At 37.7% G+C, this 23,911-nt stretch overlaps 1 protein-coding gene and 1 long non-coding RNA gene across 2 annotated transcripts in view; both read left to right on the forward strand.

The window, feature by feature from the left end:
- Window positions 1-16,223, forward strand: part of LOC129452119 (uncharacterized) — a 94,775-nt gene extending 78,552 nt beyond the window's left edge. Inside the window, exons 2-4 of the long non-coding RNA XR_008646975.2 lie at window positions 5,436-5,710; window positions 5,802-5,926; window positions 13,813-16,223. This is a non-coding gene — a long non-coding RNA (uncharacterized lncRNA). The remainder of the gene's footprint in view (window positions 1-5,435; window positions 5,711-5,801; window positions 5,927-13,812) is intronic.
- sox1a (SRY-box transcription factor 1a) lies at window positions 8,186-10,868 on the forward strand. Its single transcript, XM_055215798.2, has one exon. It carries the CDS (start codon window positions 9,251-9,253, stop codon window positions 10,277-10,279), a length of 1,029 nt encoding a protein of 342 aa, XP_055071773.1. The 5' UTR covers window positions 8,186-9,250; the 3' UTR covers window positions 10,280-10,868.
- Window positions 16,224-23,911: the final 7,688 nt, after the last annotated feature.

The raw sequence follows: 23,911 nt of genomic DNA on the forward strand, positions 1-23,911 counted from the left end.
TAGCAGAGCTCCTCTAAGTGATCTGTCTGTGGTCTGTTAAACCCATTACATTCATTATGGATCAATCAAAGGAAAAGGTGTTGCGGCTAATTGAGGAGTGGAACAATGCTTAAAATCTTATGGTAATTGATGGGTAAAAAATGAAAATAAGAAAAACACCCCATCGATGTCTGGATAATGGGTATATACGCTCTCTGTGTGATGGATAGATTTTCTTGTATAATGGATGATTGGTTTCTGAGTGAACATCCTGTGTCTTTTAATGAAATTATCTTTTGCAATACCTTAACATGTTCAGCGAGAAGAACTGTAGCATTATTTTAAGGTTAATTTTTATTTGTAAATATTCTTATATTCCAGCTGGTGTTTTCGTCTAGGGGAGGCTTACTGTAGTCTGTACTGTGATAAATGCTTTTGTGTTTCAACTTTCATTTTATTTTCAGAATTAATATATTAAAAGAATAGGTGGTTTCTCATTCCAAACCCATATTGGCCACCTTTTTACTTTGGCTGTTAGTACTTGATTTTATCTTAATCTGATTTTATCCGAACTAGACATGTTTTTGAATTTGTTATTACCTCTATTTATATTTTTTAGTTTTTTAGTTGGTGTGTCTTATGCTATTTTGCTTATGTGTCTTAAAATTGTTTTACCCAAGTAAATGTCTGCTTCCAAGATGTTAAAGGAATACTATCCAGATAATTTACTCACCCTTATGTCAACCCAAATGTTGATGTCTTTCTTTGTTCAGTCGAGAAAAAAATTACGTTTTTTGAGAAAAACATTCCAGGATTTTTCTCAGATTAATAGACTTGATTGGACCTCAACAGTTTACAGTTTCATTGCGGTTTAAAATTGCCATTTCAACACCGCTTCAAAGGGCTCTAAACGATCCCAAACGAGGCATAGGGGTTTTATCTAGCGAAACAATTGGTCATTTTTGGCAAGAAAAATACAAAATATGTACTTTTAAACCACAAATTCTCATCTTGCACCTGCCGTGTGACGTGCCAGCGCGACCTCACGTATTGTTTCATCACGTGAAAAGGTCACTGATGACGTATGCGAAACTATCACCCCAATGTTTACAAGTGTGGAGAAAGAGGACCGTTCTGACGTTGTTGTATGTGGAATGATACTAATTAATGTCTTTGTGTCAGTTTATTGTTTAAAATGGTCCGCAAAGGTGCGTTTCATATATGTAACGCGTGACCTTTCCACATGCTGACGCAATTATGTGAGGTTGCGCTGGTGCGTCACACAACTGGTGCAAAACGAGAAGTTGTGGTTTTAAAGTGATTTTTTTTTCTTGCCAAAAATGACAATTGGTTTTGCTAGATAAGATATGCCTCGATAAGGATCATTTAGAGCCCTTTGAAGATGTGCTGAAACTGCAATTTTAAAGGTGCAGTGTGTACATTTTAGCGGCATCTAGTGGTGAGGTTGCGAATTGCAACCAATGGCTTATTCCACTGCTAAGCCCTCGCTTTTGAGACACATAGAGAAACTACGGTGGCCACCACCGGACAAACATCATCGTCGGAGACAACTTAGTAAAAACAATTGTCCGTTAAGGGCTTCTGTAGAAAAATGGTGGCACAAAATGGCGACTTCCATGTAAGGGGACCCTCGTGTATGTAGATAAAAAGGTCTCGTTCTAAGGTAATAAACACATAATGGTTCATTATGAAAGCTCTTTATACACCCTTGATAATATAGTTTTGTATATTATTTTGCATTTCTGTCAAGAGATCCTTCTAAAAATTACACACTGCACCTTTAAACTGCATTGAAACTGTAAACTGTTGGGGTCCACTAAAGTCCATTAAAATGAGAAAAATCCTGGAATGTTTTCCTCAAAAAACTTAATTGACTGAACAAAGAAAGAGATCAACATTTTTGATGACAAGCGGGTGAGTAAATTATCTGGATTTTTTTAAGAAAATGAAGTAATCCTTTCAATAATTCTGTTTTCGTTTGGCTTCATAGTTAGATAGCGCTGCCACCATTTTAACGTCTCTTTGCTCTACCAGCTGATGTAACACGCTACACACGAAACAATGTCCACAACAACCAATAAGGTAGGAGAATCCTTATGACATTCCTGAGAAGTTAACGTTCGTGACCCTTAAAATGTCTCGATGCTTTGGTAACATTGCATAAGAATACATACAAGTAAACGGCCACAGGCAGAACATATATTTGACGATACTTTTTACTGGCCCGAATCTCTCTCCCTTATGTTGAGTCCTAATTTGTGGGGTGGTTCGAAAAAGGTATATATTGCAGAACTAAAACTGCAATTTGCGTGATGCGTGTAAGTCACATGCTTTAAATCTGGCGTGATATGTTTGGTTGGAGGACAAGATAGAAGAGTTATGTTCGGCTTCATGTGGTGTTGTAAAAACCGACAAGTGCATGACATCAAAATACTGCGATTGGAGAGACGAATGTTCTGTATGCTTTCAAATCATCGCCATTGTTTTTGAAATGAGAACAAAAATACGCTTTAGTCACTTAACATCGGTTAATGGAAGAGCTGTCATTTTACAATAGTTTATCAACATTTAGAAAATAATGCTAAAGTTTTGTACAAATCTTAAATGGAAATCAGGCTAATAACATATATATCAATAACATTTTAACTACTACTTATTCCTGGACGATAACAACAGATGATTTAAATGGTTTAGGAAAGATCTGAAAGTGCGCATTGACAGTAAAACAATGAAACAATTTATCAAGTGTCCAAACTGTATCAGATCACAGTGAAGTCTATTTGGAAGTCATTTTGGACATCCGGCTCTTTCTGACACATTTTGTCTTTAATTTGAGGGATTTTGTAAGTTAGGACAACCAAGGCTGGTGAAGTTGATGTATTGATGACAGGCTTGAAGAGGGAAGAAGGACCTCTCTGCACTTAAAAGCCCCCACGCTTTTAGATTTGACCCAACAATTTTTCTTCCCTTTTGGTCTCATGGCCTCATCTCTGTTTTTGTGTCTTAAAACATACGAAGCAGCAGACAGCTCTGGACAGAGATATGGGGAGCCATCAAAGCAGTGTTGTGACTGCCGTTTCATCTCAGTACAAAGGGTTATGCCGAAATGTGTTCTGCCTTTGAATATTTTTTGCATTTATGCTAATGCTGCATAAATCAACATGGTGAAAAGGAGCTTTTCTCAGTGCCACCATATACGAGTCCTAAAACAGACCAAGAAAGTTATGCCATCAAAAGTGACTCAAAGTCCCAGAACCAGAAATATTCGTCATAATTTATACTTTTTCATTATTATTAAAATGGGACCTTGGGTTATAGACGGTTTCAGCAGTAACAACATAAACAAGCAGCTGTCGTGGTCTGCACGTAACTTCCGGTAAACTCCGCTAACAATAAATAACAACAAAGTTCTTTAAACGTAGTTTATTTATATAACAAGCAAAAAATACATAGATTGCCTAGGAAACCAAAACCTTTTTATTTTTAATGAGGCATTTGTTCAAGAGATCAGTTTAGCAACTAGTCAGCCCATTAAAAAAACGAAACCGGAAGTAAAGTTCGGATCCAGACGTGTATCGCGTCAGCGCACGTGCGTCCGATGAAACCGTCTATACTTAAGTACAACCATAAAATACTTTGTAGTCAAATAAAACAATGATAAAAATTGATGGAGTTAACTAAATTATCACCAAACGCATGTGACTTAATTCAAACTAATCCATGTAATGACACTTTAAGTGTAATTGCCCAAAGCAAATACTTCTATCAAGCTGAGCGATATCGACAAATACTAATGAGGCCTGCTAGTGAAGGGTTACTGTGTTTGTTTACACAGAGACTGGGAAGAGCTGTGGCAGAGGGGAAAAAGGCAGGATTATTTGTAATTACGTCTGCCAAGTGTTTAATGCAACAGATTGGGCACAATAGCTGTGGCAGAATCAGCTGTATATGAGGCCTCCATTATCCTGCAGTGGCGAAGTTGGGAGACAGATTGCCAATGTAAGCAACACAGACAGGCTTGACACCTGCTCATGGCTCTCACGCCCGTGCCACCGCTGGGTAGAGGAAACCTGATTAACTGCGCTGTGCTAATAGAGAGAGGAAATTAACACAGCGGTATACCGGTGAAGGAGAGCTATACTCAGAGAGGGGTGTTTAACCACCGCCAGCCAGAAAAGCCATGGTGAGAGATTAATGAACTGTGCAGTGATGAAGCTCAAAGTCGTGCTGTTGATGGGGCTCAACAAGTCTCTGTTTGGGGCTAATGATTTTGTGAAGACGCTTGCACTGACTGTGACGTTAGAAAGAATCTCGCTCTGCTGCACGTTTTAGCATAAATTTAAGACTGGTTAGGGATGGATAAACCTAATCACTGCCTGTTACCATATAATTACTTTTCCTTGAACTATTCATTATGGTAGAGTGTAAAGCTATTCGATATATTCATTCTCTTTTGCTTTGGTTGTTTAGTTAAATATGCATAAAAAAGATATAGTGCCCTTTTACATGTTTAAGTTACCCCATTGTTTAATAGGTATGAGGGAAGGAGAAAATCATTTAGTGAGAGTGCAGAATCACACTGACTTAAGTTTGGACTGTGTGTCTGTTTTCATACAAATTTATTTTCTTCGGTTCCTTCACAGATGAAAGTTTTTTCATTAGGTCATTTGATAATGTCTAGACTGTCTTGAGGCCCACCCCCTCCCAATTTGATAACATCCTTAAAGAGGTCATTACAGTACCTGCGGTAAGGAAGAACCTCGGAAAAGATGCTATTACATGTTTTCTGCAGATAGACTTCAGGTTTTCCAGTATGTTTGCAGTCCTCTTAAGTGGGTTTGTGGAGCAGCAGTTGTAAATGTTATCTTGCACATGCAGCACACACATATACCGTATGTTAAGTGTTAGCCTCACTCTTCCTTCGTGCTTTATTTTCTACCTGAAACAGCTCTGCAGTAGCATTGAAAAGTTTGAAATTTTGAGCGCTGGGGAGTGATTGAAAAAACTGAGAGAGTATTTAGATTGTCAAGGTCATCACAAGACCAAATGCAATTTAATTATATGCCCTAGTGTGGCATGGGTGTCTCTTCTAAACTATAACATAACAGCTTTCCATTCTCTGAAAACCTGTCAGAACCATGTGGTGGAAAACTGTGCAGCTGAATTTCAAAACTTTTAGGCACTGATGTTAGTATACGAGGCAGTTATACACCTGTTTATATCTTATATCACAACATAGATTACTGAAATTAATAATGATATTTTAACTAATGATGATTAATATTGAAGTATATTTGATGTTTTTTTTTACTTCAAATATATCTGCTTTTTATTAAGTATTTAAGGTATGTCCTTATTATCCTCTTGACGACAAGGAATTGCCTGTTTAAGAGTGACAATGACCTGGTTGATGAAAGTTATTTATGGTCATGCAGGAGGAGAGATGGGGCAGACTTTTGTGGTGATGTCGGAGTGAAGGCTGCAGACTGACTGTATTTGTTCTGTGACTCGGGTTCGTTCTTCAAGTTCGTTTCCAAGGAGGAGAGACGCCTCGCGCCAGGGCTCCGCCCCCTTCTCCTGAATGCGCGAGCAGCTGCTTTCAAACCCAACTGCTCAATCCCATTCATCCTCGAGAGGGAACAAAAAAGTGGCTATTTATTAGAATACTTGTTTTGTATTGTTCCGCGTCACACAAAAGGGGCTTTATTATGTAAGAAGGAACCCTTTCGCCGGAAGAAACAATAACTTGAAATTGTCTTTAGAGTCTATAATAAATTTCATTTTCTTGTCTCTCTCCTCAGTGTGTAGTGAGTGGTGGGACTGGGAGCTGGGTATGGCTGGCCTTGGCACACTAAGTGTAGATTTTAGCAAGGATGGCGAACTGGCGAGTGGCTTTGGCTGGGTTAGGACAAGCGATAGAGAACGGGTAAGGATGATTTTACATCAATGCAAACGAGGGGCAGTAGACTGTAGGTTTATATAGCCTAGAATAAAAAAGATTGTGCTTTCTGTTTTGGGGTACGCTTTAACTTGCGGATATATTTATTGTTAGTAAATTCATGTACTTGTATCGGGATTCGATGTCGCATGAGTAATTCATTACTGGAAAGAAATAAGTTGAATACGCAGATGCACAAGCGATATAGCCTGTTAACGAAAGCTGTGATTGTCATCAGATTTACTTTGGTCCGTCAGTGCTGTTTGTGATCGTTATAGAATCGGATAAATGGATATATATCTATATAATAACGCGAATGTCGGTTCGGTCCACCAAACGTACGAAGGCATTGCGATATTTTTTAAACCGCCGGTCTGGTCAGTGTTGCGTTTTGTACTGGGGCTTATTAGGAAGCAATGGTCAAAAGTCGATTACACTCGTTTGTGTTTACAACATTAAGGTATTATGGTTGTCTGTCAGTCAGTGTGGCCGCTAAGTTATTTGTCTATTTTACATTTTGAACTGTAAGAATAATTCTGTTCACCGATAAGTGATCTTGAATTCTTTTTTAAAAGATTGCTTACATGTAAATATTTAAAGAAAGAATAAGCTATTTGGTTTATTTGAATCTAAATTATAAACCACGTGTATATGCCGATTAAATGTTGTAATCCATCAAAATGAATTGTTCCATGATAAATTAAATTCCTGTGGCAATTGCAGGAAATAAACATTTACAATTTAGAGTAGTTTGATCAATCAAATTTCCATATTATTTATTTATTATGATATTATTTAACTATCGTATTACAACATCTCTTGTTCATTAGTTTCATTGGCACAAAGATCCACATAAATTAGTACTTGACTAAACGGGGTTAAACAACCACAACAACAAACAACAAGAACAGAATGCTTAATTTTCCAGTGAAAATAATTTAATGGTATAGTTAAACACACATTACATGTCATCAAATGAGCTCAAGGCCTACAAACACTAAAGGTGATTATCTATTTGTATGAAATTGAATTAATAATAATCAACTACCCATTTTGCATATTGATCTTTTAGACCCGAAACTGCACAGAAAAATATAAATATTCCCTCCCCTATCACGTACTGCAACAAAACTGTTGAACTGAGCGGAAACACCTGTCAGAAATTGGTAATGTTAAACTGTCTGGACAAACACCACTTGAATAGACTCGACTTTTTATCAGGTCTAGATAATATATATGATATATGTGTAATCTTTTATTCTTGTAGTTAAGGAAAACCTTTTTTAATTGTATAATTTAATCTACGTTTAACAAAATTATCACTGCAGTTAGCGTTTTTGCATTTATTAGCCTAAAAATGATTTTGCTTTGTAGGCTATTGCAGTGATAAAGCTGTAGGCTATTTATATTCTCTGCTGTATACTTTACTGTTACTGCTTCAGTGTTTTTCGTTTATATTATTTATTAAAAAATAAAAAAACATTACAAAACAAAAACAGCTCCTATTGTATGTTTTGAATAACTGCTGTAGCCCCAGCTCTTCCACGTGCGCTAACAGTGCCCTATTGCCCCCAGCGCGCGCAAAACAAAGACCCTTTAGAAGAGCGCGGCACTACTGCACAATGAGAACTGACAAGGTACCTTGTTTCAGGAGGATCACAATTTAGTTTAAATCTCTGATCCGAATTAAATAAAAAAAAAATATATATATATATAAAATACTATTAAAAGCTTCATTTTGAATCTACCAGTTTATATAAAACAAACAAATAACATAAATGCTTTTTTAAAAAATAAAAAAATAAAATCAAAAGAAATTGCCTCTATAGCACAAACATTTAATCGATTTAAAATAATATTTGAAATTAAATTTTGCTTTGATATTTTAGTGGACTGTCTTAAGTAGCAATAAATATGAGTTTTTAATAATAATTTATTTGAAATGTAAACATTATATTATAAGAAACGATTAAAATTTCAGAACTTTTTTTAGTACTTTGTCGTACGAAAAAATGGTAAATAGTATACTATCTACAATGCACTGCTAGACATTGCAGATTGCAATTAAATAAAATACTATGTATATAATATTGTTAGGCAATTACCAGCCATTCTCCTCTTTAGATTTGTTTTGTATTTTTGTTGTATTATTTTTTAGATGTTCTAGTTACTTCAAAGTAAAACTCTTACTGTCTTATACTCCTCTATATATAAAATATTTAAATATGTGCGGTGGAAGTGTACTTATTTGGTCCCAATGAATAACTAATGCTTTCTTTTCTTTTGTATCACAGGTAATTATTCTTGCTATAGTGGTAGTTAAATAAAGTTTAAACAAAGTTTCGTCGAATCATTACTCACCGTAATATATTTATTTTAGAATAGTTTTCAATGAAGTTCAACCAATTTACAACCGCTTATTTACGCAAAACAAACTCTAAACAGTGCGCCACCAGACGGCAGTAACTGTACTCGATCGATCGATCTTTAATCTTTACTCTGGTATTTATTGCTTTATTTTTTTTTAACTTAGTAAGTTTTATTAAATGCAACAGAATATGATGTGAAACGGCTATAGAGACTATAGAGCAACACCCAAACAAAAACAGATGTGTGAATTATTATTTTCGACTGATTTTGTACATAAGCCTAAAGATACAGGAGGAAACAGTAAACTCTGGACACAACTGAAGAAGGGTGAATGATTCCAGACGTTTTAAGCTCTCAAAGATTTGGCTAGACGTCACACGGGAGTATTGCAGCTATTACAGTTAGGCTATTATAAAGAATTAGATCGTATCTTGTAATGTCATCTAAATGGATAAAATCTACAATTTGTCCTGTTGTTCATTTATTGCAACCATTGAAGTGCCTCAAACTGCTACCTCAGTATTTACTCCACTTTAGAGGGGGCGGTGTTGACCCTCCGTGCACCCCGCCTACTAGTTCATTCCCCGTTGTCTACGTCACTCGACCGAACTCCATGCAAATCTCTCGTCGCTGGAACGCCATTGGCCGCTCGCTCATTTTAATCGCTGTCAAAACGCATCATATGGCCGCCGCTTTAACTAACTCTTCAACTCCACTAGGAAAAGTAACTCAAATGCCCGTTCAATTAATGTGGATGCGAATCGGCAGTTGGAGAGGACACTAAATAGGCTACAGGAGCAAAAAGAAACTAACAGCAAACGCTTTGGATTAACTGAATTGCGCGTTACATCGGAGCTTGTGAAGCACCTGCTTCAAGCGGACTACTGAACGCCGAAAGTTCATGCTTTTTCTCTGAGAGCTGTGAAGTTGAAAGCCAGTTGAATGTATAGCATGATGATGGAGACGGACCTTCATTCCCCCGGACCCCAAACCAACACGAATCCGGGGCAGACAGGTCCAAATTCGGGGAGCAAAGCCAACCAAGACCGCGTAAAAAGACCCATGAATGCTTTTATGGTGTGGTCCCGGGGCCAGCGCAGAAAAATGGCACAAGAGAACCCTAAAATGCATAACTCTGAAATTAGCAAAAGACTCGGTGCTGAGTGGAAAGTGATGTCAGAGGCTGAAAAGCGGCCCTTTATTGACGAGGCAAAACGATTGCGAGCCATGCACATGAAAGAACACCCGGATTACAAATACAGACCGAGGCGCAAAACCAAGACCCTGCTTAAAAAGGACAAGTACTCGTTGGCCGGCGGCTTGCTCGGCGGTGCGGGTGGTGGTGCAGGAGTTGGTCTCGGGGTCGGGATGAGTCCTGTGGGGGTCGGCCAGAGGTTGGAGAGTCCTGGGGGTCACGGAGGCTCGACCAGCGCCGGCTACGCGCACATGAACGGCTGGGCAAATGGCACATACTCTGGCCAGGTTGCCGCCGCCGCAGCAGCGGCTGCAATGATGCAGGAGGCGCAACTCGCTTATAGCCAGCATCCAGGTAGTGGGTCGCATCATCACCACGCTCATCATCATCACCCGCATAACCCGCAGCCCATGCATCGCTACGACATGACTGCTCTACAGTACAGCCCCATCTCAAACTCCCAGAGCTACATGAGCGCATCTCCGTCTGGCTACGGTGGGATATCGTACACGCAGCATCAAAACTCCAGCGTTGCATCTTCCGCCACCATCGGTACGCTGAGCTCACTCGTCAAGTCCGAACCGAATATAAGCCCTCCGGTTACAACACATTCCCGTGGACCCTGTCCCGGAGACTTGAGAGAAATGATAAGCATGTATTTACCGACCGGGGAGACCGGTGATCCGTCTGTTCAAAGCAGACTGCATGCCTTACCGCAGCACTATCAGAGCACGACTGCCGGAGTGAACGGAACTGTCCCATTGACGCATATTTGAAAGAGCTAAAGGAAAGTGATTGGTAAAGCGCATTCAGAAACACTCCACCAAAAATATTTACCTCTTTTTTAGAACTCCTGTCATTGAACTACTTTTGTACAGAATGTTTTATGATGTTCTTGTAAATGAAAAAAGGTAAATATTGTTTCGATTGCATTTGGGAGAAGGACTGTAATCTTATAAAATATATCACTTTCAGTGAAACATTGTTTAAATATGAAGTAAATATGACATCGTTTCTGGCCACGCCAAGAAATATGCGACATACTGTTATTCTTTAAATATTTAATTTTCTGTGCAAATTGACTTTTGAGTTGATCAAAAGTCTAGCGTGAATAACCCGATGAAATGCTTTTAAGAGCCCATACAGAGTTCCCTGCTTATTACATTTACCAAAACGTTTGTATACGTGAATTAATGTACCAGGTTTATGTTGTAATATTTCTTGTAAATTGTGAATAAGTTTTAATATTTCAAAAGACTGGCACGTCACTGCTGCTGTACATAATTTATGACATGCATTCCTGCCAGTTCAAATCTTAACCTTGCGTTGATTCATGGTCTATAAATAAAATTGAAGAAAAACTTACTCTGTTCTAAACTGGTGTTAGTTTTGTCACCCAATTCTTCATTTAAAATGACTTTGATGCCATTAATATGTGTTTGATTTCATATGTAGTGGATCGTTCTCATTTTGTTTAATATGAGGTTTCATATTGCTTTAAAACTTGTTTATTTAAAGTTCGGTTTGTTGGTTGGTTCTACTGAAACCTTTGAAAGTTTCAAAACAAGGCAAAGTCCTTTCTGGACAGATAATTTCTGGATGATCATTTCCGTAATTGAAACGTGAACAGGGTCCTTGCAATAAATAATTATTGGAACCTGTAGAAATATAATTCATAGGTCCATAGGCCTCTAATGTTGCTAGTGTGTGTGTGTGTATGTGTGTGTGTTTGTAAATACGTGATATATTTTGGATGTGATACGGTTGTCATTAGTTTATGATTAGAGTAAATCCATTTAAATCATTGTCATTTATTTAATCGGCCGTCTGGTTAGGTCAAACAATAGTCGTTGATATTTTATTACAACAATTCAAATGTACTTGATTACTTAAAAGTCCGTTTTTTTCTTCATAATATGCATTTTGTAAAAATCACTATTAGTTTCTATTTAGTCTGTCAATTAAGTTAATCCTTAATTCTACTTTAAAGGGTAGACAAGGTGTTTAATTTTCACTTGAACATTAAAACTAAACAATTCATTAAACTAAAATTGTGTATCACAGGTGAGGGTCAGTCCTTTCTTTATATTCCGTGTTCCAATATCATTTGTGTTTTAAATGTAAATGAAGTGAAAACTTTATTTGTTCTTATGCCCAACACATAATATTCACAAATGATTCTAATAATTTTGCAGTTCATTTTATGTTATTTTACAAAAAACAAACCCATTTTGTCAATGTAGTTCATTTTGGTAGAATTCAATCAATTGTTTATAAAGTTGGCTTAAAGAAAATCAAAATCCGTTCCTTTAAATTGTGCGAAATTTACCCTAAACTTGCGTGTTTAGAAAAGAAGTGTATAATGTTAAGATCACTCTGCAATTTTCGAGTTTTTTACTTTTCTATAAAACATTGTTTCTTTAAAAGCACATTTCTGTTTATTTCACTTAAAATTTTACATGGTTAACATTGGCTAGTTAATGAAAATAACATCTCTTTTGATTAATTTAGATTCGTTTTCGTTCCTGTATTATCTGATCGTTTTCACCGTGTAAATATTTAATTTAAAAAGTAAATGTGTCATTTACAAATTTCTTTGTTTATGCAGGCTACTTATTTAATTTGTTTCCGCGGATTTGTGTGACTGAACAAAGTGGTTGGTAATTCATATCAGAGACTTCATATCAGCTGACCCTACTGGGTGCACAAAAAGTCAAAGTTTAGTACAATTAGGCTACTTGCCTGTATCCCTTGGGTTAGATTAGCAACAAGTGTCAGGAGTGCAAACACGCACAGCATCATAGCATTTCCTTTTCAAATAAGAATGCACATGGTGCCTTTTAAGTTTGCAAGCGGTACTTCTCACTATTTTTTTAACAGGGCTATACTAAAATGTAATCTGCATAATAAATTGTGGCTCAATAGCATGACCATAAATTATTACCGTGAAGACTGGTTATTCGCTTAATTTATGGGCTAAATGTGCATTTATTCAGTTATTTATTTTACTTCCTCAGTTGCCTATTTTTTTTTTGAAGAAGAAGCATTTTTTTTAGATTACACTGCCTGAAATTGACACACGTTCCCTTCACTACTGGCATACGGAAATGTGCACTGTTTGCAGATGAAAAACTACACGGATTAGCGCTGAAATAGAGAGGCGGAGAACCAAGTCACGGCACTAGCAAGGTTAAAGAGAAGCGTTCTGGTAAATTTAACCAAAATAATTTACTGCCCCGCCAAAGGATGGAAGAGCAGGCGGGGTGGGATGGGTTAAAAGGATGGGATAGGGTAGATGTGGGAGTGGTGTTGGTGGACTCGAACCAATAAATCGTCTCAACGTGTGATACCCTTATCTTGTAGCCACCGATATATTCTGTGCTGGGAAGCCATCAACACTGCTGGCTCGTACGAAAACTCCCGATCTCTTGCACTCGCTGTCCTAAATGGGGATAATTAGCATCACTTTATCACGCCTCTGCATATTTTCTCCCTTCTCCAAAAAACCCGGTACGCTGCTATTGGTCGCTGCTCTGTCACAGAAGATTACGGAGACAGATTGCACGGAACGAATGTGCTGAACGAGATTAGGGGGGAATAGAAATAGCAACTGGGCCAATAAATTCCTCGCGAGGGCCTTATCGTGCAATTACACGTTGACATGTTTAACAATCTTGCTGCCTCTTAATCCTGCGCCCTTCCAAGAGCTGAGATGCTGCGCCGTAATTTCTGCAGCCTGCGATTCCGGAGTAGTAATTTAAGCATGTGTGCAGAACGCAACGAAAAAAGCAACTTTGTCTAAACTTTTATTCGCTAAATATTTTTGCTTTCTTTTTGCTAATTATTTTTTTGTTTAACCACGGACCCTGAAGGCAGGTGGCAATTTTACCACTGTCACATGCAAACAGGCCCCTAAGTTTCAGTATGATTGGTTGTATGAATTGCGTCATTATTGCTCGAAAGACACAGTTTTAGCAAACAGGCTAAATCACTGGACCAATTTAATGATGCACCCATGGGATTGCATTTCACACATTTTCTCATGTTGTTGTTGTGCATCGCTGGGAATCCAATTACCATGCAAAACAACTGCTGTTTAAAGTCGAGATGGCTTTAGCTAATTTTAATGTTCGCTGCAATATAGCTGAACAATACAATATCTTATGAATTTTCAAGACGCAAAATAACTTAGTTTAAAACTTTCTTTTGATTTTTACCCTTTAGTTCCTAACTCTTGTGTCTCTGTTTTTTTACTCTCTCTCTCTCTCTCCCTCTGTCTGTCTCTCTCTCTCTCTCTCGCTCGTGTTAGTCTGTATAAGGACGATTGTGAGAGACTCTGCTGGAATTTGGCAGGCCCGATGCTTGGAGAGGCGCCCCACGCTGTGACTCCCATTCAGCGGTCCAGCGCGCTGTGAGGTTGGAAAGTTTCACTGAGCCGTGCACTCAATGGCTCCACAAAGCTGATTACAAGCCCCAGCGAATTCCTGAAGGGACCGGGCAGCCACGCAGGTGTGCGGGAAACCGGGGCAACCCTTCAGATTTTATTGACAGCGCAAGGCAGCCGGGGAGACCACACAAAATGCAAAAGCATCCCGGGAAGCGGTCAGCGATTTGGTGGGAAAAGAGCACCTTTAAGGCCTTTCAGATGCGCGAAAAATAATGGAGAAACGATGGCCTATTAAAACGAAGCCCAATCTCATCAGGGCTCTAAAGTAAAATGTCAAAGACTAGGCTATAGCAACAGGGTGTTAATTTTTGCCATATGCATTCTGATTTTTCCCATCATCTAGTGTCTCATGTTTACGACGCAAGATTGGGGTTCAGGGTTAACGACGATTCATAAAACGTGATGGCTCGCTCTCCCTCACTGTGCGCAATTCATTCTCCTTGGTGCGAAAAATCTACATCAATGAAGCAGACAGCGTATTTAATTAGAGCGGAGTCTAACTATCAATTACTCAGGAAAAACACAGGATCCCTAAGGACCGGTAATCAGCGCGCCAACAGTCGGCCGAGCGCTCATTACAGCAAAGCGACAGGCGGGAATAATAATCAGGGCGCGGCGACGCATCTGCCTATTTCCACCGCTTCCTGTTGCCTCTGAAGTTTAATAACTCGTTATTTTTACTCAGTATTGCCACTGGTTGCTCTTGTGTCCAGCATTACATTTATCAATTAGATTTTTACTGATAAAGGTCTGCTGTATTTGGAGTGTCCGAATACCATTTAAGCACATACAGTGTTTCCTCCAACATTTAGGCGCAATTTAAATGAGGGCTCAGTCCTACTTTACGCGGCTAATTTAATCCTCCGCAAAGTCAACAAGGGCTAATTGAGATCAGCGGGGCGCAAACACCCTTTCAAAATCAATTTCTCCCCGTGCCCCCGATTGTCCCTCCCCAAGTCGTTGCGTTTGGCTTTTGGAACTAAGAAGTAACCATATTGTTGTAGATCAAAACTATTTTGGCGTTGACTCCTTAATTATACTAATGGCAAAGGTTTTGAAACGTGTTTCAGTTCCCATGCTTTGCCTAATAAATATGCTATAAATCTATTCCTGTCTTGGCCTCACCTGTGTCCTGTCACCCCTGCTGTCCTCGTGTGATTAGGGGACAAAAGCACTTACCCGGGCCGGCTATGGTAGTCAATCAAGCACAACGGACTATGCTAATTGAGGGGAAAGGCGAAAGGAAGACGAACAGTGATCCCAATTGTTCGGCGAATTTCACAGCTCAGCACAGCTGCAATGCTACTGTTCCCCTAATACACTCTCCCTTTAAGTGTAACACAGCGCTACTGTAAGCCAAAGTCCATGTGAACAGAAAATGCTCAAAGTTTTCCCACAGAAGTTGATATTTTAGAACTGTGGCCCAAACTGTCGCATAGTTTGCCAGATAAACGACCCTTGAATGTACCTCCAAGTTTTTGAGGAGCTGTCCAGGTGCTGAAATGAACGCGCAACGTGGACTCTGAAACATCCACAAAGTCTGAATTATGTTTGTTTACTGAGGGACAATAAAGCCTTTATTTTATTTCAGTTATTCTGTCTCTCTGTTTAATCTTATTTTCATGGGCGCAAATTGATCGAGTGTTGTCACGATTAATTGGTCGAATTTTAAATTGAATAATTCAATAATAATTTAATATTTACAATCGTGTGTCTAATAACAGGCTCAAGGCTCAAAGGTTATGGGTTCAACTCCCAGAAAATGTACATTCATGCATGGTATTATTGCATTGCTTTGGATAAAAGTGTCTGCCAATGCTAATGCTCGTAAAGATTTGTACACAAATTGTATCACATACAGTTATATTAGCAAGAATGTATAAATTAATTTATGCAGATTTTAAGAAGTTAATTTCATTATTTATTTTCATTCTAGCCATCCAATAATTTTTATTGCTTGGCTGTTTCTTTTATATCAAAGGAAAAAAAACAACTTGCAGCACATATACAAAAAGAATGACAACTTTAACTGTAAATTACTTTTTCCTCGCATCTAGTTGTTTGACCCATCTCACAAGGTGCCCTTCTTCTCTGCAGGGGTCAGAAAATAGGCCTGAGAATTGTTTGTGTTTTACCGCTGCTGGAGTCCCATTGTGCTTGTGTATTTTGTGATGGGATAAACTTTGACTGTGTCTGATTGTGTTGCTTTTACATTTAAAAAAAGGGAGAGATAGAGAGACAGAAAAAACAACAATAAAAGAAGTTGATGTTTATGGATTGGTCATTGATTTTGTTGGTCCTGGCTGTATGGGCCCTGTTTTAATAAAGACAGGCGAAGATGTGGAAACGTGTACAGCAGCACAGCCAAGAGCTGCAAAAGTGGATGGAGTCCGCGTGGACAGTTAGTAGCTGCCCTCAGGACTGCGTGACGGATTGGGGGCAGCAGGGTTATGAGTGATAATGACACACCCTACTGAGTGTTATTACATAAAGACAGCGTTGGGCTGAAATAACATTGTAATGGGATGGTGCTTTTTGCCACGTTTTCACTGTCACTCAGCAACTTGCTTCTCGCTTTTGTAGACCCCCCTTCATTCCCCGGTTCTTCCATTCTTTCTTACATGCCTAACAGAGGCTCACTTTTATGCATGCATAGGTTTCTGGCAAATTTTGTGCATAATGTTTTGTTCTTTCTCTGACACTGGAAAAGCTTATGTGTACTGTATGAGCTTCAGTGCACCTTTTTTTTTTTTTTTTACGTCTGAACACATGGCCCGTCTGGCTCAGAGCAAGGCTGGGACTCAAAAGCATGCTTTAATGACATCCGTGTATATGCGCTGTACACATCCGATGCTTGTTTTTGCCTTTAGGATAAATTATCAGAAAAAATCATATAAGGCTTAGTAAACAAAAATATATTTTTTATGTTTAATGTTAGGAATAAAAGAGAGATCAATGCATGCCGTGCTCTATCTACTTGATTGGATGAGTTGTACTGTACACTGCATATACTGTAGATTTGGTTTATGTGTCTTTGAATGTGTTGAAAGTCGACAATGACGAGCGCCTGGTGTGAATAATGTTGCACTTATATCGAGAATAATGAGCTGCTTTCTCTCTAATTGTTTCAGACCTTAGGTATGGATGGACTCCCTGTGTTCATATACAAAGGTTTGTTAGACCTGTGGTTACTTTTCTTGAAAATGTATTTAAAGAGACCTCGGTTCTTAGGCAGTCCCTGCAGATTTACCTCTCTGTGTGTTTTATTTATGTAATGACTGTTAATTTTATTCTTTGAAACTTTTTTTAATTATTATTTTTAACTTTTTACTAGTGATGCACGATATGATTTTTTTTTTTTTTGGGGGTCGATACCGATACCGGTTTAAACAGGCAACTTATGTCCGATACCGATATTAAACACTTGTATACAATACTATACAGTTGGTCTATTAGCTAGTTTATTTCTGCATCAAATAATTTTTACTGAACATGGATTGGATCTAATTTACATTCAATTGACCAACATAATAAGAGAGGCACAAATTAATCTAAAACAAATATAATAAGACAGCATGACAACCCTCAAAGGTGGTTTTTGCTATTCAGCATTTCTTTTATTAACAACATTAACTCGTTTTTTTACATGTAATTTATTTCTTTAATAAACATAAATAATGCCAGTGCTATTGCTTTAAACAGAGTATAAATATTGCTACTTCAAAAAGTTGGACTTCTTTTCCCCCACTAAAGTGTGGTCTGTTTCTTTTATTGTCCAAAACATTTGAGTCAGCTCAACAAAGGTTTCCTGTTGGTGCTTGAGTATAGTGCACACCAGAACATTAAATCATTTTAATTGAACATGCAACTCATTGCCTTTATGCGGTTAATTAATAAACAGTCGGTATGGGCCTTTCTCGTGCTATTGCCGATATGCCGATGGTTTCAAATTCATCAAAAATCGGCCGATAAATATCGGCGGCCAATACATCGGTGCATCACTACTTTTTACTATTTTAACATTTTTGTTTGTCTATCCATTCCGTTAAAGGTTCTTTAAAGAACAATTTCTTTCATACATTTTCATAATCTGTAGACGGTTTCATCGGACGCACGTGCGCTGACGCGATACACGTCTGGATCCAAACTTTACTTCCGGTTTAGTTTTTTTATAATGGTCTGACTAGTTCCTAAACTGATCTCTTGAACAAATGCCTCGTCGAAAATAAATGTTTTGGTTTCCTAGGTAATCTATGTGTTGTTTTTTGCTTGTTATATAAATAAACTACGTTTAAAGAACTTTGTTGTTATTTATTCCTAGCGGAGTTTATCGGAAGTTACATGCGGACCATGACAGCCGCTTGTTTATGTTGTTACTGCTGAAACCGTCTATAGTAAAGTATCTTTTCACCACAAAGATGTCAATCAAAAATGGATCTTCTATGGCATCAGGGAGCACCTTTATTTTTTAAAAATGTGTAGCAGACCTAAAGTAATTTTTTAAAATTATTTTCAAATAGACATTTTTAAAACAGTTCATCTTTAATAATTTGCAATCATTTGTACCCCCTCCACACCAATACTAATGCTTTCTGACCAAACTCTTAGTGAGTGTGAGAGCTGCATATTATGGCCCATTACTGTGATGATTCATGTACACGCTGGTCTATATTTCAGCGAGCTCCTTGTGAGTATGCTTATTACTTTGACCCTGCACCACTAAAGCAGCTGGAAACTAAATGAGAGCAATGCGGTTTCTATAAAGTGTGACCTTAGATAAACACGATGATTTTATCACCAATGGACTTAATACACTAAGAAGTGGGGCTGCTTTAAACTGGTATTCCTTCTGATGTTCTTCAGTTGCTAATGTGGCAGAATTTCTCTGCAGAGCTGAGGAAAAGCTATTATTTCTCTATGAGACTCTGAGCCACCTGAGACGGTTGCCAAAAAAGCCAATCCTTTTAGAGTGTTGGGCGAGAAATCTTTCGGTACCCGATACATAAAAATGCACAAAGATTCCACTGGCGTTTTTCCCTTTCAATCAAAAGAACAGGGAAGTGTGCACACGTGCATTTGGTATCGTTGATATGTGTGCAGGTGATTATTTTAAGTAGAGGAGATTAGGTTAATGAGGGGTCAGGAGGTGACTGTAAGAAACAATGATTCGGTTTCCTCTGGATGTCACTGATAGCTCCTTCTTCTGCTGACCTTTGATATACCTCTTACAGTGAGTGATCAACAGACACAACCATTTAGATGGGCTAGATTACAACATCAATGGGAAAGACAACCTGATCCGTTCTACGAGGATAACTCAAATATATCTTTCAATTACAAACAAAATTGTAGCTAAAGAGGGCCCATTTGTAACAATAACCTATATAGATGCTGACATGTTTCATTGCCTTTGAGACAAATAAAGGAAGCTAGTTACTGCTGGTCAATTTGTTCAATCAAAATAATCACCCCTGCTTTTAAACACGACCACCTTTTGAATACTCCTTATGATAGTAGTTCATGAAAATATTCACACCTGTCTGGAAAATGAGTATTGAAAAGCTTACACATCTGAATAAAAATCAACTCCCTTTCCAAGAATCCAAGAATTTCCAAGGCTGACTAATATTTCTGACTAATTCTCAAAGCAATATCTACAGAGCAGGTAGTTGATATAGTTAAGCTAATATTTTATTGGGGTTGAAAAATGTTTAAAGTTAAATTGATATCTTTAAAGGATTAGTTCATTTTCTTAAAAAAAAAAATCCAGATAATTTACTCACCACCATGTCATCCAAAATGTTAATGTCTTTCTTTGTTCAGTCGAGAAGAAATTATGTTTTTTGAGGAAAACATTACAGGATTTTTCTCATTTTAATGGACACCAACAGGTAACGCAGTTTAATGCAGTTTAAAATTGCAGTTTCAAATGACTCTAAACAATCTCAAACGAGGTATAAGGGTCTTATCTACAGAAACGATTGTCATTTTTGACAAGAAAAATGGGAGATATGCACTTTTGAACCACGGCTTCTCGTCTATCTCCGGTCCTGACGTGCCAGCGCGACCTCATGAATTGCGTAATGCCGTGGAAAGGTCACGCGTTACATATATGAAACGTACATTTGCGGACCATTTTAAACAATAAACTGACACAAAGACATTAATTAATATCATTCGACATACAACAACGTCGAAACTGTCCTCTTTCTCCACACTTGGGCGTAGTTTCGCATACGTCATCCGTGACCTCTTGACGTGATGACGTATTGTGTAAGGTCGCGTTAGCGCGTCACATGACCGGAGATAGACGAGAGGTTGTGGTTTAAAAGTGCATATTATTTATTTTTCTTGTCAAAAATGACAATCGTTTCGCTAGGTAAGACCGTTATGATTCGTTTTGGGACTCCTTTGAAACTCAGTTGAATCTGCAATTTTAAACTGCCACGTTACGTGTTGGGGTCCATTAAAGTCCATTAAAATGAGAAAAATCCTGGAATGTTTTCCTTAAAAAACAATTTCTTCTCGACTGAACAAAGAAAGACATCAACATTTTCGATGACATGGTAGTGAGTAAATTATCTGGATTTTTTTTTAAAGAAAATTGACTAATCCTTTAATAATCTTGACAATTTGTCATGAAAGATATCTTTTGAAACATACATGAGGCATACAGTATGTGAGATTTTTGAGTATTTATCTCTGGAGATAAAATGGAGATTTAAGAAAAATATTATATACAAACGGTGCTAAATAGCACTAAAAGTGGTTGACTGGCTCGTAATCATACGGGAACCATTCTAAGTGCTATATAGTACCTGTGTAGAACCATATTGTGCTATATAGAACCATATCTGGTGCCATAGTGGTGCAACAGTATATCACCCCCGGATGGTTCTTCAAATGTGCTCTATAGGTACTATATAGCACTAAAAATGGTTCCCCTATGATTATGAGCTTTTAGTGCTATTTTTTATAACTCTTTTTTTTAGACTGTATGCTATAATATAAATAAAGATTTTCGTACTGTTTTGGGGATTGTTTTCTGTCCTCACTACCATCCAAACATTACATCACACAGCTGCAGGAAACAGTACACTGTATTAAACTTTTTCTGTAAAAAAACTACCTCATTAGATAACCTTGAGCATGCAGTTATATTAACATTTCCATAGACTTCCATCACATAAATGTCGTAACACACAAATATAAACCTCAATGACTTTGCTAGAGAACCCACCACAGCAGCAGAATCAATCAGTTAAGCATTAACATAATGAACTGCTCACGCTCCATACGTTTTCGTGAGTCAGTACCCTGACCCTCCGTTCTAAAGGTGAATCAAAGAAAGTTGAATGCGAGCGTGAATGCGACCGAGCCGCGATCGTGTCATGTCCGTACAACTTTTCGAAGTCTTCTGGCTCCTGCGCGAGTTGAAAAGAGTAGATCAATTTCTAATAAACTTCTTCAATAGGCCAATTTTGCCTTTCAGTGGCTGCTTTGAAAAGCTCCAGTTAGCATTTAGAGAAAGAGATGGAGACTGAAGGATGATTACAGAGAAGTACAGTACTGCCACTGAAGGTCATCACTCAAGGATAATGAGCGCTTTATTGAAACTACACCTGTTCCCACTACCCCATCTACATGAGTTCGAGTTCACTAAATCGTATTGATCTCAAAACAACATGACTGATTGATGGTTACATTTCAGGGTATAAAAAGTCTTACGTCCTTTCAAAGCGAAGAAAAAATATTTGGGTGCTGAAAATTTCGGTATTTAAACTGACACCAGGGTGAGGCTATTAAGGCGCATTTGATCACATTAAAATCCCTCATATTAGCATCTTAACTGTAGTAGGACTTTTTAAGAGCCAATTGATTTTTCCTACTTTCTATGTTAGGAGGAATACCAACTTTAGTATAAACAAGATAAACATTTATTTTTTAATACCTTTTTTGGGTTGGAGAATGTGCTGTATGTATGTGCAAAATATGTCTAACGCTGCATTTATATCACTGATATCATATGTTTTTATTATTTGTGAGTTGGTGTGATTGACAGTTGCAAAGATTGCATTTGCAAATATTTTCTTTAGCACAACTTAAAGCAATTGAAATGGCACCTGTACAATTACAATCCAGCCCTACTTTTACAATACTGTAAGAGACAGAAAGATGGATAGAAAGGAGACAACATCACAATTGAAAATAAATCTTTCCACAAAAACGGACACTTTTGGTCAATTACTACCATAGAAACATCTTATTTCCTCCTTCCATATTTCCTTATTTATTTTAAGTAATCTCAGGTGAACAGGCGTAATGGGATTAGAGGCGGTGCTACCGAACCCAGCGTGTCCCCTCCACCAGCTCACTCAAGAGAAAAACACAGTTATCACACAACAGCAGATTGTTTTGAACTACTTATGAAAAAACTGAGCATCTGAAGACTCTTGCCAGCGTGAGCCGGTGTTAAGTGCATGGTTGTTTCCGTTGTTTTATTTAGCATCTGCAGAATTCCCAGCATAGTTAAGGTGCTTTAGAAACGGATTAACTGTTGCTGGCACCAGTGAACAAGCCTTGCAGATTTTCCCCTAGCAAGAAAATACAAAGAAGAGGAGGAACGGGGAGAGAGAAAGAGAGGGAAAAGGCAAAGGGAAACCATAATAACAAGTTGTATAAACAAGACCTGAGAGTGAGACACGGGTAAAAGTATATCTAAACAACAATTATCCCTGAAGGTGGAAAGGAGGTGGCTTTCACTTGCCTACTCGCAGTGTCCTATTACATCAGATGCTTCAGCTCTGCCTTGTTCTCTCATTCATGATCTCCACCTCTCTCTCACCTCCTCATCTTATCGCTGCATTTTCTCTCATAATTCCCTTATTTTTATCCTCAACTATATTTTTTCTGGCTTCTGACGTCCTGCTTATTCCGTATAAGGAACAAAAAGTCCAAATATATAATTATAAATTTGTATTTGTATATACAGTGTTGTGCAATACTCTTAAGTCACCACCATTGACCATTCATTTTTATTTTTATTTTGCTCTATTAAGACACAAACTGAAAGAGCAGGAAATATGTACACACAATGTAAAAAAAGACAAAAGTTTTTTTTTTCTGTACACTCTAAAAAATTGGTGCTAAATAGCACTAATAGCTCGTAATCATAGGCGAACCATTTTTAGTGCTATATAGCACCTATAAAGCACCTATGAAGAACCAAACAGGAGTGATATAGCACCACTATAGCACCAGATCCTATATAGCACAATAGGGGTCTACACAGGTGCTACTACATAGGTGCTATATGGCACTTAATATGGTTCCCCTATGATTACCAGTGAACCACTTTTAGTGCTATTTAGCACCGTTTGTTTTTAGAGTTTAGTGTGACATCTCTTGGCACTAAGCATATATTTAACTCTTTTGAGGTGACTGAAGTCCTTAAATCATTAGATTAGAAATGAGGTTTATTAGTTTCGTTTCATTTAGATTTTAGAGATCCTGCAGGGTCCTGCTATTGCTCAAGTATAAGGCGAACTCACACTAAATACTTTATATTTATAATTATATAATTATATTCATATTCTGTTTTAATATTGCATACTTCCTGTATTTTCTGGTTGTAATCCAAATGTTTTCTAATAACACAAATATGCGCGCACTAAGGGCATATTATTTAAAGTCGACTGTTATGACATCAAAGTCAAGTTGACGTGGACTAGTCATTGATGTCAATCATACAAAACACAAGAGAGTGGAATGCTTTGCAACATGCCACAATTTATTAGCAGAACATTAAAACAGATGCTGATTTTACAGCTTATGTTGCAATTTAAATTTAAAAAGTTATACAAATCATATGTTGCAACTTAACGTTAACAATGCAACAATAACTACCGTTTTAAATATTTTTTTATCAATGCATGTCGGCATAACAATGCTAAAATTATAC

This window comes from Misgurnus anguillicaudatus, chromosome 17, assembly GCF_027580225.2.
Source record: "Misgurnus anguillicaudatus chromosome 17, ASM2758022v2, whole genome shotgun sequence".
Taxonomy (NCBI): Eukaryota; Metazoa; Chordata; class Actinopteri; order Cypriniformes; family Cobitidae; genus Misgurnus; species Misgurnus anguillicaudatus.